Genomic DNA, 16,767 nt, shown 5'->3' with positions numbered 1-16,767 from the left:
ATGTTCTAGTTTTTGTTGTAAATTGAGACTTTTGGGGTATCTTATGTCTAGAATTATAGTCAATTCCTTTTCTGAAAGTTTGATCAATTGTGCATCATGACATGTGCAACAAATGCATATAGGGCATAGTTTATTTATAATCAAAATATTTTGTTATGGGGGGGGTAAATAATTGCATTGCAGGCTGATTTAAGGTGTGCCCCTAAATTCTCTGCTTGCCCTCCTAAAATTTTCAGTGCTAATAGTAAAAACCGTTAGCCTAGAGCTCGCCTTTTTTATTTTTGGTTATTTATGATTTAAATAGAGTATAACAATGTTTATCAAATTTATATCATATAACCCTACTGAAAAATCCAGCTAAAACCAGCATAAGCTGGTAGCTGGTTTTAGCTGGTTTAAGGTGGTTTACGCTGGTCCTCCCAGCATGACAAAGCTGGTGGGCCAGCTGGTATTCTAGCATGACCAGCTAAGTCCAGCTAGACCAGCTTAAAATGTGACCAAAACACACCTAGACCAGCTTGCTACACCAGCAAAACCAGCTTCCTACACCAGCAAAACCAGCTAAAACCAAGATGGGGACCAGCTAAAACCAGCTCACCAGCTTATGCTGGTCTTAGCTGGATTTTTCAGTACGGAATTTCAATTATTTAGATGACATGTCCTGTTCTGCATTTTATTGTGACGCTATTTGTGCTCAAGATATCCGTTTACATCAGTTGTGTGGTGTTTATAGGTGTTAAGGTCTATACACTTCCTAGTAAATGATTATTTAAAGTAACAACACCTACTTAACTGAGAACATGACCTAGGACATATTATTTTTGCTTTATGCAAATGACATTTTCTTAAAGCTTAATTTAGATTGCTTTTTATATATAATCTCTTATGGGGCGTACACACCAAATGCGAATTCAACAATTTGCGCGAGTAGATTTTATACAAAGTCAAAGCAAAGACAGCAATAGATGGAGACTCGCATGGGGTAATGCAAATGACATGAATTGGGTGACGCGATTGAAAATATTCAACTCAAACGAAAACTCGCATGACATGAAGCTAAAGAGAGGGAATGCTTTTTAAGACAATTCGAGCTTAAAACATGCTTGTATCCCCATGCGTTCGCTCACATACATTAACCTGTAGCTATAGAGAGGTTTTCCTCGAACAAAAGGAAATGCAAATAGGACTGCAACAAACATTCATATTTGATTTTTAAATATACATGCAAATGTGCCGGAGCAAAAAAAACTGCAGACAAAGTAGAAACTGTGAGATGCATTAAAAACACACACAGCAATACAATGACAACAACATGAGACCATCATATTCAGACCTGTCGAATGATATGAAGATCTGTTTTGACTGTGCTTATTCGATCAAATCATCCCATCGTCTGCAGTAACCGTTTTAAAATACTTAAGTTTTTCACAAATGCTCTCATCTTTTCGTCATGTCTGAGTTAAAAAGAGATAATAATTAAATAATATCAAGGATTTTCATTTGTTACATATTTGATATAAAATTAGGCCTTATTTTTGGTTGTTTAAACTAGAAATGTATGTATTTTTACATTTAACAACAAAAATAACTATTCTGAGATATACCGTTACCATGATATACAATGACTCATGCTGCGAGAGGTAAAACCCACACACAAATTCACACAGATCTCTTACACGGACATATGCACACACAAACACATGCATAAAAACACGTACACATCTCTTACACACACATACATACATGCACACACTTAAAAAAAATATGCATGCAAGAAATCGCACGTTTGCAGTTTTACTCAGGTAGTTTGCACACAGGTGCAAAACAAGCGGGTGTTAAACTTTGCTGTGATCTACATAAACAGACACGTCGTGTGGAGATGCACATCATTAGGAGGATGATGACGGCTGAATGTGGCCGTTGTTGTGACTTTCAGATGCTTGATCAGGTCTTGTTCACATGCGCTCAGAGCAAACATGCATCGGGTGCGACTGATAAAACTTCCTGTGTTAACTGAAAGCGCTCACACGCATGTAAACGCATGTGTGCAAGAGAAAGAGAGAGAAGCTCAGGAAATTAAAACGACGTGTGGATGTCGTTCTCACTAACAAACAGATAAAAGGTCACCCAACCTCATTAAAACAACTTCTCAAAAAGATCTCACGCTCCTGTTTGCAATTCAACACATGCATTTACAAACATTTCTAAGTGACACCCAACCTGCCATTATAATGAAACACACGTAGAAAAGACTGAATGAGTTAAATAAACCAGTTTAAGTATTACTGGGTAATTTCCACTCACCTCAGCCCACCTTCATTTCAGTACTAGAAACTAAATCATCATGTTTAGACCACAGGTGTATTAAAAATAACTTGAGAGCTTTAACATAGACTAAAAATGAGGGAAAGTTCAAAGCTCTGACTCAACGAACGAAAAGTGAAAGACATTTACAGTATATTTGTAACACCTAATATTTATTTTATTTTTTTAGCACTACATCAGAATGGGTACAGAAAACAAATAAAACACATCTTACTAGTCACCACTGGTTACAAGATCTCTTCCTTCTGGAAAATAATGTTTATAACACTATATGATTGTCTTTCAATGGAAGGCTCAAAATGAAACTCAACTCTTTCCACCCACAAACCGGGCACAACATAAAGTTACTTTTGATGCTAACTTATGACATATAAGCCATATTCATACACTTTATTGGACCTTAAAGGTATACTGCACTTTCATAAAAAAGACATCCTGATAAATAATTTACTAATCCCCATGTCATCCAAAATGTCTTTCTTTGTTCAGTCAGGAAGAAACCAAGCTTTTCTGAGGAAAACACCCCAGGATGTTTCTCAATTTAATCAACTCTATTGGACCACAACAGTCCACAGTCTCAACGCAGCTTAAAATTGCATAAGGATCTCATCTAGGAAAACGATTTTGTTATGGAACATAAAATATCTGCACTTTTAAACAACAACTTCCCGCCTTGCACTAGCCGTGTGGCACGCCAGTGCGACCTTACGTATTACGTAATCACGTCAAAAGGTCACGCATGATGTATGCGAAACTACCGATCCAGTGCTTACAAGTGTGGAGAAAGAGGAGCGTTCTGATGTTGTTGTATGTGGAATGATACTAATCAATGTCTTTTCTTTGTGTCAGTTTATTGTTTAAAATGGTCCACAAGTATACATTTAACATGCGTAACGAGTGACCTTTCGACGTGATTACAAATTACGTAAGGTGCACGGCTAGTGCAAGACGAGAAGTTGTGGTTTAAAAGTACTTATTTTTTTCTTGCCGAAAATGAATATCTTTTCTCTAGATAAGACCCTTAGTACGTGGTTGGGATCGTCCTTTGAAGCTGCGTTGATACTGTGAACTGTTGGGGTCCAATAAAGTTCACAATATAGAGAAAAATCCTAGAATGTTTTCCTCAAAAAACATAATTTCTTCTTGACTGAACAAATAAAGACATAAACATCTTGGATAACATTGGGGTGAGTGAATTATTGGGATTTTATTTTTATGAAAATAAAATATTCCTTTAAGAGTTCATGTTAGTACCTCAGAAGTAAATACTGGTAACATATGAGTACATCCAATGTACATATTTGTACCAGATATATACACGTCTGTACACATTTTTTTATCTTGGGACCATTTATGAGACAGTTTAGAAGTGCATACGACAAAGAGAGAACTGAAATGCAATCTAAAGATTGTGTAAAGCAGCATACATTGTGAACTTCTCATAAATTGTAAACTTCAAACCAGCCAATGCGTAACTGGCTAAAACACTGCATAAAATTCAGCATCCAAACATCTTGAGTTTATTAGTTTATGTGGATTTATTTCTTGATCTTCTCATCTTTAAACTCGACCCCAACAACCACATGATTTACACAGCAAGCCAAAGTCTTCCAACATCATCTCAAAAGCATTAAAGCAATATTTTGGTGTTTCCATTTCACCTTACAAAACATCTCCAAAATCAACGCTCCATCGCTAACCCGACGTTATCTTCAGCGGACACAATGCAAAGTTGAAATAACGTTCTTAAACTAACGCTTAATGGTTGACTGTATCAACAAGGAAACACCACAAAGTCCACAGGCAGCGACGCGCTGGGTCCACTACACACTGGCTGGTTGAATGAGGTTAACCAGTGGAGTGCTCACTAACCCACAGCCCTGTGGTTTTCAGATTCAGCCACAAGATTTCAGTACTTCAGTGACACTGCAAACAAGAACTTCACTGTCGTCACACTGTGTAAACAACAGCATCGATTCACCGAGCATGGAGATAAGAGCTCTGCTCTTGCTTCCTCGTAGCATTATTATGAAAGCCACCCAAAAAAAGAGCCGCGAAGACCTCAGATACTCACCTCTGGCGAAGCAAGACTGGTAGGATGAGAAGCTTTCAAAGATGCTGTTTGAGGCCATCGCGATCGACTGCTTCTCCAACGCCAAGCCCTCCTCTTCGGCTGAATCCAACACCTCCAACTTGATTTGCTCCCTAATTTTGAAAGGCTCCCTGCTTTGCCCTGCAAAGACCAAAAATACGACCATGACACACGCCACGTGCACAACAGCGGCCACAAGGTTTAGCTCAAATCAAACCCGAAAGCCCAACACACAGTACACACCCACACCCTGGAACCCATGGTCACCCTGTGTCGGTCCAGTGATGTTGGCAGGGCGGTTCTGTCCTTGGGCTCTGTGCATGGCTGACAGACAGGGAAGATTGCGATCGGCGGTCAGTCTGTGGTTGACTGATGCTTACCCTGCGCAAAAGAGAAGCAGCACGAATGCGACGCTGTGGTTTTTTCGGCAATTTGGCTGATTCACACTCTGACATCAACACGTAGTGTCATCGCCCTCCCTCCCCTCTCGCAGTCTCAGCGTCTATCTTTATCTCGCTCTCCTCTAGTGCTGCCTGGAGAGCGGTGACCGGTTGCAGACTTGGTTTGTGGTCGGGGCGGCCCACAGAATGCCGCTCCCGAGCCAGACAACAAGTTTAACTGTTCCCACAATTGCAAAAAAATCTAAAAGTGGCCAACCGCCATTGGGCCGTGGAGGTCACGTGCTCCGGCAAATTTCATTCTGACTCTTTCTGCAGAGGTTTTGTTCTGCGTTATCTGGCATTTGGACTCGATCAAACCCCACCTGTCCACATTTGCTTGAAAGGAGGAAACAGTTGTGGTCGGTTTCAATTGTACGAGCGAGAAGCGGGGAGAGGAGAGCAGAGGGGGGTTGAGAGCGAGGACGCAGCAGTGTTTAACAGTTGAACAGCATGTGCATGTTTGTCGCAGTTCGTGTACGTGAGAGAAAGGCAGAGTTGCGCTGCATAAGTTCAAGCATGCAAATCTGTATGCGGGAGATACAATTAGTTCAGTGTCTCAAATGCTATAAAAGTGGAAAAATTTACATGCTGAGTTTGATGTCAGACTCATCTGCTGGAGAGAGAGACAGAGAGAGAAATATACTGACGATAAACATTTAAAATATTGCACGTATTTTATCTAAATTTGGACACTTGAGACACTTAAAAATGTATGAACATCACTGCATTAGATAAATATAACAAAATATTAAAACATGGCTCAGGAAAGTGTAGTTACTTCAAAGAAATACTACTTAAGGATGCAAAAGTGCAAAAACATATAAAAACACATAAAAAAGTATAAGTATAAGTATATATTTTATCTGAAATTTACTGAGAAGTAAATTAATTGCACTGAATATTTTCCTTGTGCAAAACAAAATGCAAACAACGATCACGTTACCTGCATGAAATCATACATCATTATGTGTTTTACTTCATAATTGCAGGCCTTCTCAATTACGTCTCACCTGCCGGTAATAAGGGCATTACATTACACGTCCAAGCGGTCCATGATATCACACGAGAGCCTGGTCCATCCCGACAATACGGACGCCTCATTTTGTCCAAAAAAACATCGCGTTCAACTGACGCTGAACCCCCTCAAGCCCCTATTATCTCATAGCCACACCTGCGTCCACCTCCAGCTTAGATGGCCCAAATTGGCACATGTACACCTGCACCACGCCTCCAGCACATGCCAAACACACCCACACCTGCGTCCTTATTCTCTTCTGAACCGTTTGGACGGGAGGCTTGGGGCCGGTGGGAGGAGTGCTTTAGGTGGTATCGGCGTGCACGACCACCTGCTTCCACTTCCAACCTGGAGTCGGATTTCAGCCCAACATCCAGACACGCTTCTTCACACATGCCTTATAGTGATTCAACAGCGTTGGTGTAGAATTATGGATTCCCAACAACAAGAAAAGGTTTTAAAGAGTAAAAACCTTAAAAAAAAATTCAAATGGCCCAAAAGCCACAACAATGGCACTGCCTGAAACGCAAAAGAAACTTTTTAATGCCGAAATGGTTAATTTGATACTTTTGAGATCACTTTATGGATTTCATTTAGGAATCTATCCATGGTTCTGTGAGAGATGATGTACAGTACAAGTAAAAATGGTAAGATAGTGTAGGAGGAGAGGTCTATCAGTTATTTATTTATTTTATGTGATGTCTGGGACACACAGCTGTTCCGAAGACACGATTCCTGCTGGGTTCCCACGGCAACACATCGTGCTGCATCCTGGAATTGCATATCCTCATCCTTGAGAAAAATACTCCAGGTCTCATTGGACGACGGCACTCCAGAATATTTATTTTGTCCATCCATGTTGCTGTGATTAACAGTAAGAATTCTGAAAACTTTTAGCAAACTTCACAAGGATTTGAAGGTCATAAACATGTTCAGGTCACATTTTCAAACATTGAAAAAAAAAATTAAATTTTGCATTAAAAAATTACTTCATGTCACTATCAAAATGATTATATATAGGCTGCATTATATACAATTAGATAAACTGTGAAGCCATAAGATCGGAGATTTTTGGGTTTACACCTGCAGTCCCATTATCTCATATTTATTCTCCAACAAAGCAATATAATTACATAACTTTTTATTTAAATTAGGATTTTTATTTATTTATTTAAAAAAGCAAATTCAGATGTTTCTCCTCAATGTATGGAAAACAATATTTTAGCTATAAAATAATTGTTAAAAAAGTTAAGAATCTAAATAAATTCCTTTATTCTTATTGGCCCGCATTTATCAATAGAATGTAGAAACAAGCGTACATCCGAGCGAAAAAGAAAATATGTTTTTTCTGCCGACTCATTAAACTTTCGTATGTGGCCAAGTCCGTCGCACGTAAGGAAGGCATTGATAAATGTGACGGCTAAAAACAATCGCCATTTGAATTTTACACCCATATAAATGAAGCCCTGCCCCTAGAGATTACATTAAGAAATGTAACCAGGCCATGCAGAGGAACGTCTCCATGGATACTGACCTTTGACCTTTCAAGTTCAAATGAAGTTGCTTGAAAAGCAAAATCAAAGGAAGTCAGGAAAATGCAGTTTGGAGCCAGATCACAAAAAATGATTAATTTTTTTAATTTAATATAAATAAAGCCGTAGTTCACTGACAAGCAGGGCCATATCGCACACATATTGCAAGTGATACGTCAGCGAAGAGAAGAGAAGCACCCAAAACAACATTGATAATTACAATATGAAAAAGCATGAGCAAAAACTCTGGGGTTTAAGAATTTGATGCCAGACAACATTTTCCATCTCAAAACCAGAAATAACTTCAGGATAAAATAGCATTAAACATATTTTTTTACATCAAAACATTTAATGGGATAGTTAATAAAAAAAAAATCCATGATTTATTCACCATCAAGCCATCCGAGATACAGTATGACTATCATCTTTCATCTTTTCTGAACACAATAGGAGTTATTTTAGAAAATGTCCTGGCTGTTCCAAGCTTTATAATGGTAGTAAATGGTGCTTTTGATTTTGAAGCCCAAAAAAGTCTATCCATCACTCACATAGGGCCCTATAATTTCCGCGATCACGGAATCGCGGAATTGGCTAATTAACAAGGAATCTAGTATTAACGCGGAATTTTGCGGAATTTTACATATTTTGAATAAAATTATGTTTTTGTGTGGGAGACGAACCTATATCTGGGGGAAATGCAGACCGGGGGAAGTAAATCTTGGCGACACGCCCCCTCCCGTCGTTTTAGACACCCTCCAAAACACTGAAACCATGGTGAAGCGGCTCTCCACGACTCTGCTCTCGTCAGCGAAAAAATTAAGAAATTCGACGCTAAGCACAGTTCCGAGCAGGTCTCACATGACTTTTATTTGACCGGAGAACTGTTATTTTGGAAGTTTTGTCAACACTCTGTTCACGGTGAGCGCAAAGATACATGCACTCTCTCATCCACGTCTGTCTCACTGTACCTCTCTCACGTGAACGCGCTCACGCATCTGTCCGAAGTGCGAACACAAATCCTCATGTATTTGTTCAGTTTTATGCATTTCAAGAAAGCTGAGGCAAACTATCCATTGCGTTTAAATAATCATCTGCATCAAGATCCCTCTCTGTCTCTCTTTCGTTCGCACGTGCAGAGAGCTGTGCGCTCATGCTGTCCTAAGTCATATCAGTAATCCTGTGTATGTTTGTAAAGTTATATGCATTTCAAGCGATCGTGTATAAAATATGGATCGCGTTCCGCTGGATTGATGTGTTTAAGGCACTTCTGAAGGCACTACTGCTTTGACACCTTGTTGTAGACTCCTGCAACAACACTAAACAATGCATTGAATTGAGTTGTGTGTATGTGCGTGTGTAAATGCATCTTTTATAGTCATTAAGTAATCCTGTTATCCAGTTTTTCCCCAAATCATTTACATTTTAATCATTAACATTAAAGGCACACTCTTTTTATGACTAAAATAAAAGTAAAGGGTAAAAAATATAATTGCCAAAATTAAAACGGATAAAACGGAATTTGCAAAAATTAAAACGGAGAAAACGGAATTTTGGAAATAATAAAACGGAATTTGGGAAAAAATAAAACGGATTTTATAGGGCCCTACTCACAGAAGTAATCCACATGTCTCCAAGAGGTTAATAAAGGCCTTTTGAGGGCAATCGATGCATTTTGCAATAAAAATATTCACATTCAAAACTTTATAAACTATCATAACTTCCAGTAATGGTCAAGGCTTGGGGTGAGTGAATCATGGGGTAATTTTGGGGTGAACTATCCCTTTAATATGTTTAGTAACTTTAAAAGTGCACCATTCCAGACATTGTTTCCGGGTTGAGGTGGGAAATATCCTAAATCCGAGTTTTCTGGAACGCAGCAATGATCTGTACACTCCCAACACGTTTCTTTCTGAAGCATTGAAAAAAGAGTTCAACCACGGGTCAGAAGTAAAAGTTACATTTACTAGAGAAACTGTTAAATGGGCAAATAGCATATCACAATAAAAGTGCGTTGTTAGGACGTTGCTATGGTGTTCTGTATGGTTGGGAGGACACGGTTACATGGTTGCTAGGGTAGTGTTTTATGTGATTGCCTTGATTCACTTCACCACATTGGAATATTCTCAGTGGTTGGCACCGAATGAATCTCTAAAACATTTAACGTTACCAGTTCAGTTGCTCTCTGGTGAAATGAGCTGCCAGGACTAAACAACTCATTTTAATGAGCGGAAATTAGTAAAAAAACATCTCTTACCCTGTATCTTCATTTGTCCTCGCAAGAGCAACTTTAAGTTGGTTCAAGCCCATCGGGCCAAATGTTATCATCAATTTCTGACGTGACAGAAATCCGCTTCGCCAGAGCGCCGCGTCAATCCCACAATCCACCTCGACAACGCGATGCTTGCTTTGACGCGCCTGAGGAAAGTTTAAAGTTGATTGACGAACGCCTGAGCTCGTGGACTTTACCCTCACGCGACTGCCAGGCCGGACCGATCGCCGGTTCAATTCCTAAAGTATTCAATGAATGTGATCAGTTCTAGGAAGGGAACTACCGAACAAGAGATTCGATTCAATGAGAAATGAGTTCAACTGATTCAATTGAACCGACACAATGAACGGTGAAGAACGCTGTTTTATAATACATAACATTCAGATTTATAAACTTGCAATATAATGCACATATAAAATTTATTGATTAGGCTATTGATTATTTAATACAAATATTACATTTGACAATATAAAGGTGCTGTGAAAATGAATCCTAATTGTACTCACAAATTTTTTGTAATTAAATAATATAAAATAATCTGTTTAGATATTAATTGCAATAATATTTAATATTGTATGCTAAGTTACGTCGTTGTATCATCAGAAAACAGATAACAAGCAGTGTATCTAAAGTTAAATTAAAATTAAAATAAAAAATAGGAAAACAAATACCTGAGCTAAACCTATACACCACTTCATGAACTTGATGTGTCCTAAATCATTTATATTGTGTTTTTGTGTTTCTAGTATGTTCTTGTCCCGTTGCTCAATGTCTCAAGTCTTTAGGTTTGCCATACACCCAAACTGGCATATCTGAATTTATTTTGAGACATCGTTGCGATCTAAAAGTCTAAGGAGACAATGTGAGATTTATTAAACTGTACAGAAACATCTGATAACAGTCTGAGAGTACAAAACCTGCTTTTTATTAAAAACACTGAAATGCCTGTTGTGATTTCCAGCACGGGAGTGATGGAGGCGTTGTGGAGGAATGAAGAGGGGGGAGATGATGACACCTGCTGACATCTCAATGCTGAGGACGATGAGTCAGGAGACAAACAGCATCCCAGACAGACTGAACAGCAAACTGTGAGAATTCCCCTCCTGTCCGAACTCTGCTGCTGTCAATCCAACACCCGGAAAACATTAATTTCATTCTCTGAATACAAGCTGTTATATTTATGCTTATTATGAAAAACATCTGCCAGTGGACATAAAAAACTATTTGGCCACTTAGTCACATAAAAATATCTGAATGTCATTGACAACAGAGGGAAGAAAGACAACGCAAGCACACTTATCAAGCAAAACATTTAAAAACAAAATGTTATCTAACTATAAAAATATTTAATCATTGATATAGTGTTTAAGATAAATATTAAAACTATTGTGACGCTCACTGATTGTCAGAATTTTGTGTAACAGGTACATCCCTTAAAGGTGCTCTAAGCAAATTCATGCGGTTTAGACCATAAAACATTTTTGTTACATACAGCAAACATCTTCGTACTATCTGCTTGCTGGCTGTCCGCTGATCAAACTGTAAAAAACGTGATTTCTGTAGACCACCCAGGCTCCACAAACTGCAATAAAAACACAGTGGCCAAACCTAGCACAACGAAACATAACAAAGTGTTCCAGCCAATAAACGACAAGAAGGATTTGGGGGTAGAGGTTGGGCGCGTTCATGAAAGCACGGAAGGGAGGGGGAGGAGCTAGCAACGCTCCGTCTGCTTGAAAACAGTTCAAACATCAACAAAAAGTGATGTCGCACAGATTCGCTTAGAACGCCTTTAAAGGACTTAAAGTCGTTAGTTAAATTCTTCAGCTACATTTAGACGTCACTATAGTCTAAGATAATTCAGCTTAGGTGTCCAAATACTGTGACATCACACTCAACAAAAGGGATTAAACTTTCATATCTGAGGAAAACGTATCTTGTTTTAAATGTGTTAAAATATTTAAGATATTTTTTGTAGAAAATGAGATCAAGATACAGATTAAAGTACAGGGTTATTTTTGTCTTATACTTTATCTGTGACTATTTAACAATTGCCTGGAAATAAAATTAGATATACTGTAATGTTGCATAATCAAATATTTCTGAAATGCACTCCTATCTGCAAAGATTTTACATAAATCCAGATTTAAAGGGGACATATCATGAAAATGTTTCAGTGCTATGATTGGGTCCCCAGTGCTTCTATCAACCTAGAAAACATAATAAAGTTCAACACAACTTAGTTTTGGGAAACCATTCTCTGCAAGCATGTGGAAAAATATGTCATTGAAATTTGGCTCCCCTTGTGATGTCAGAAGGGGATCTTATTATAATAATACCACCCTTTAATCTGCACTATCCAACCACGGCACTGCCATGTAGTACAGAGAGATAAAAAAAATTCATCAGCTCATTTACATATAAAAGGAGACACCCAAAAACGGCACATTTTTGCTCATACCTACAAAGTGGCTAAAACTTTACATATGTACTCTGGGGACACCAAAAATGTATTTTACATCCTAAAAAAGTCTTGTGAAATGTCCCCTTTAATTTTCACTGATGCGGTGAGCTGGAAAAAATGTATGTGCTTTAAACATTAAACTGTGTGTATGTTTGCAGAAGAACGTCTGTGAAAATAACATCTTATTGTTTGTGTACTTCATTTTTTTGGTTCTTATGGTCCTGGTTCGCTTAGCGTTCATACTGGCATTTTATCAGTGAACCTAAAGATAACAAACCTTAATGCGTAACGATAATGTCAGCACCCGATTGGTCGGCTTTGGTGATGAATTTTATGTTTGCCCTCTGCTCATTTTGTTTATACACCGCTCATCCTGCTGTAAAATCAGGGTCTTGTGATTTGACATCCTGGTTTTGGTTGGTTGTGCTGTCTCTGGTCCAAGTGCATTCACATATCAGTCGAACCACACCAGAGTTTGTTTGGGAGCGGACTGAGACCCACCTTTTCAGCGGTCTCGGTTCGCTTGTTTAGTGCGCTTCAGAGTTTTAATCAAACCAAACATGTCAGGTATGAACACGCCCTTAATGGAGTCTTTAGTTGTCTATCAACTTTTGCTCAAATGTTTCTCCTAAATTCCTTTAAAATATGAGATTTAATTATGAATTTGTCTTTTTTATGATGTGTTTGAGCAAACATGAGGGCAGATATGAAGTGTGTGTCTCTTCTGTGTGAACACATTGTAAGCACTACAGTAATATTCATAACTGTCGTTGTTTGGCACGCGGCCCGGCAGCCGGTGAAATGTGAAACCAGGTGAAGCAACAGGAGAAGTTGAAGTCTCTGCTTTGTGTTTGTTACAAAGAAAATAGCATCGCTTTGATCTCTAAAGCTGCTATTAAAACACACAGAGACTCACAATCCATGAGCCAATGAGATCCCAAGAGAGAATAAGCAGAGTCACCAATGTAAGCAAACACACAGACACAAAGTAAACCCAAATTGACTATGGTCAAATCAATGTTAAATTACACTAACCCGTCGTTGGGTCAAATATGAACTGGGTTCATTTATGGCTGGATTTGTCCCTTTATTGGCCCAATGCATGCTATAAATACCCCAACATTTTTGGGATGGTTTTATTAGATAAGAGGTGCTTCACCAAGCACAATGATGTAAGTGAAGGTTTCTTTCGATCGTGTATTATTTTATTTGACACAGCATTCGTATAAATGTCAGGTCTGACTTTTTTCATCAATTTAATTCATCAGTGCATGTTATTTCAATAAAATCACCCTTCCTCCAATCAGTTCCCTATGCACATAATCATTTTTTTGTTGATCTGATTCATGAATTATGTCACATCAGTACATCTGTCTTTTACAGAAGGTCAAACATTGAATTGTGTTTGAAACACAGATACAGATGCATACCTCCCATATGCTGTCACACTCACCAAGACAAGTGTGCACAAACGTGTGTGATACAGTATGCATACTAACTGCCATTTGCTGATGATGTCGACGATGAGCAACCATTGAACCATCCTGAAGCTCAAAGAAGAACAGATGTGTGTGATGAGACACTGACATTCAGATCCAATAGAGATGAAGGTAAATCTTCATGGTCTTTCAATCTTTATGATATTCTTTTTTTTGCCATTATTTTTATAGATAGTAATGTGATGAAAAATTACAGGGTGGAGGGGTACGGGATTGGCAAAGGACGTCGAGCCGGGATTGGAACTCAGGTCGCCAAAAGTGCATCTGCACCATATGCCCACTACACCATCGGCTCCGACTTTATCATTTTGTCTGTTCTTGAAAAAATGTCACGAAATCCATTGAAACATTTCTACACTGTAATAAATACACAGCATATTTGCCAAATCAAAATATGTTTTGTTACTTTAACTAAAAAAATCAATTTCAATTTGATGTTACTTTTTGAGTTAGGCTATGTCACCTTTTCACAAGCCAAAACTTAAAATAGTAGGCTGAATTGACCTGCAAAACCAAGTTGTTTTAACTTCATGCTGCATTTTTTTTACAGTGTAACATTTCACCCCAAAATCAAGACAAAGAAATAAAAATAAAGGTTTGGTCTGATGCAATCATCATCAGTTACTGTATTCACAATAAAGGAGAATTACTTATATTAAATAAAAAATCATTGCAATACCATTGCATGCATGCAGTAAACGTCTTATTATGAATAATAATAATAATGCACTGAGAAAGATGCTGTCTGATAGATATCTGTAGAAAACCTTAAAAAAAGTACATTTAAGGACACAGAGCCGGATGATTTTGTGTGTACGTGTGTCAAGTTTTGCTTACATTTTGCCTACAAGACAAAAAAACAACAGAAGGCGGTGGAAAGTCCCCACCAAGACAAGAAAAGCAAACATGTGTGCGTGCGTGCATGTGTGTGTGTGTGTGTGTGTGTGTCTGTGTGTGTGTGTGTGTGTGTGTGTGTGTGTGTGTGTGTGTGTGTGTGTGTGTGTGTGTGTGTGTGTGTGTGAGTGTGTCAGTGGGTGTTTTGACTGTGATTATCTGTGTAAAAATGCTGTTAACGTCCGCGTGAAAGCGTGTATAGATGACCGATCTATGAGTTTCCTGACAGCACAAACTGAATAGAGACATTTACAAACAGATGTGAATATTTTCACACTCATGTCTCATCATTCCAGTAAATGTAGTTAACAGACTCACCCTTCACTCCCCACCAAAACACACACAGCCTCCAAAAACATGACTTCACCTTCAGAGGAACCCTTCTGTTAGTGATAAACTAAGAAAAGTACCAAAATACCATGCTTTTTTTGGACCTGAACTATAATAGCAAAGTATTTTTCATACCTGTTCATAGTTTTGACAGAGCGGATGGAAAGGTTTATCATCACCTTTACATATTTTCATTTATACACATCTGATTTAAAGGGATAGTTCACCCAAAATGAAAATTCTGTCATCATTTTCTCATCCTCATGTTGTTCTAAACCTGTATGAAATGTTTTCTCTGATGAACACAAAAGATTATTTTGAGATGGTAAGTAAACACCTGATTATAACCATTGACTTCCATAGTAGGAAAACAAATATGATGGAAGTATTTTGGTTAATGATGACGAAGATGTTTTGATAAATTATGGTAAGCAGTTTATCAAAATATCTTCCTTTGTGTTCATCAGAATAAAAAAAATCACATACAGATTCAGAACAACATGAGAATGAGAAAATGATGACAGAATTTTCTTTTTAATTGCAACATAAACCTTAAATGTGTGTAATTAAAATAAATAAATAAATGTGTTTCATCGGACACACGTGCTGTGATGGGGATTATACCCATTGGGTTGTAATTTAATCTATGCTGGATTATTTCATCCCAAAATGCTGGGTTGTTTTAATCCATTCTTGGGTCGAATATGACATTGTCTGGGTAATTTTAACCCAACGGCTGAGCTCGTCCCTTCCTGGCCCAACGCTGGGTTGAAAATAACCAGTGTGCATAGAGATGCATGTTATCTCTCAAGTCAGTTCATATGAATTATTTTCATGATCAGTTCTCACCCCACCTCTGTTTTTTACCCATCAGTGATTCTTCAGCTCCAGCAGTAATGAATGGAGTGCACATTATCTGCTAATTAGTTGAGTACAGAAGACAGAAGGTTCTGACCTCTCGTGTGTCAGACAGAAGACATCAGACCTTTAACATCACTGAATGTGCAGATCAACACAACCACGCATGAGCTACTCAAGAGCACATCCAGAAATAAATCAACAAACAACTTTAAATGAGGACAATAAAAGAAAACTTTAATTTAAGTTTTTTACACAAAGTTACGTAAAGCAATGGTTCTCAAACTTTTTAAACGTGCGGACCCCCTTGTGTACGATGAATTCTTTTGCGGCTCCCCCAAAGAAAATTCATGACAAATGTGTTCTAAAACAAAACATTTGAATTAAAAAAACATATTAAATTATACAAAGTAGTGCTGTTGGTTAGTAGCCTTATTTTTTTAGGTTTAATTACACAGAATTCATGATAAATTAATGTATTTTATAAAATGTCCAGCCCAGTCTCACGAACTTTCGTTATATAGTCACGTAATTTTTTGATTCTTTTTTCGTGATATTATCACGAATTTCCGCGTTCTTCGTGATCGTATAACAAATTCCTGTTTTGGTGTGATTATCACGTATTGGTTACTCAACTGTTTTGTCCTATTTTCTTATCATTGTCACTTCGGTTTACATTGTAAAAAATACTTTGCTGCCTTAAAATTTTTTGTTGAATCAACTTGGATTTACAAGTCATTTCAACTTACTATTATTTATCTTGACTAAAGATGAGTTGTTATAACTACAGGTGAGTTGTTATAACTTATAACTAAATTATAAAATTTAGTTGACTTTTCTCTGTTGACATTACTTGTAAATCTGAGTTGATTTAACAAAAAATTTTAAGGCAGCAAAGTATTTTTTACAGTGTAGGGTAAGATTTACATAAAATGACATTCCTACCCAAACCCAACTCTAACCCTAATGCCAGGCGACATAAAAAAGAAATCAGAAAAAATAGTATAAACCAATATATAAAGTGACATTCTAATGCAAGCACCAAATCT

The 16,767-nt window shown here is 37.8% G+C and overlaps 1 protein-coding gene and 1 long non-coding RNA gene across 9 annotated transcripts in view; one reads left to right on the top strand and one right to left on the bottom strand.

Annotated features, from left to right (window-relative positions):
• runx1 (RUNX family transcription factor 1) overlaps positions 1-9,851 on the bottom strand; it is a 62,080-nt gene extending 52,229 nt beyond the window's left edge. For 2 of the 7 annotated variants that reach the window (XM_073866275.1, XM_073866280.1), the window contains exons 1-3: positions 5,868-5,973; positions 4,661-4,741; positions 4,400-4,558 (exon numbers count right to left, since the gene is read on the bottom strand). In XM_073866275.1, coding sequence (XP_073722376.1) covers positions 4,400-4,558; positions 4,661-4,741; positions 5,868-5,958 — 331 coding nt within the window. In that variant the 5' untranslated portion in view covers positions 5,959-5,973. Of the gene's footprint in view, positions 1-4,399; positions 4,559-4,660; positions 4,799-5,867; positions 5,974-9,658 lie in introns of those variants that run through there. The other 5 variants (XM_073866277.1, XM_073866278.1, XM_073866276.1 and 2 more) reach the window with 5 other exon arrangements.
• Positions 9,852-9,879: 28 nt separating this feature from the next.
• LOC129445108 (uncharacterized) lies at positions 9,880-14,164 on the top strand. 2 transcript variants are annotated; one of them, XR_008644715.2, is made up of 4 exons: positions 9,880-10,022; positions 10,635-10,761; positions 13,554-13,747; positions 13,833-14,164. It is a non-coding gene; the product is annotated as an uncharacterized lncRNA (long non-coding RNA). The 2 variants fall into 2 exon arrangements; XR_008644714.2 differs by having other exon boundaries at positions 13,521-13,747.
• The last annotated feature ends 2,603 nt before the right edge of the window (positions 14,165-16,767 follow it).

This window comes from Misgurnus anguillicaudatus, chromosome 3, assembly GCF_027580225.2.
Source record: "Misgurnus anguillicaudatus chromosome 3, ASM2758022v2, whole genome shotgun sequence".
Classification (NCBI taxonomy): domain Eukaryota; kingdom Metazoa; phylum Chordata; class Actinopteri; order Cypriniformes; family Cobitidae; genus Misgurnus; species Misgurnus anguillicaudatus.
Note: the sequence above shows the minus strand (reverse complement) of the source record. Positions and strands in the feature narration are given on the sequence as shown.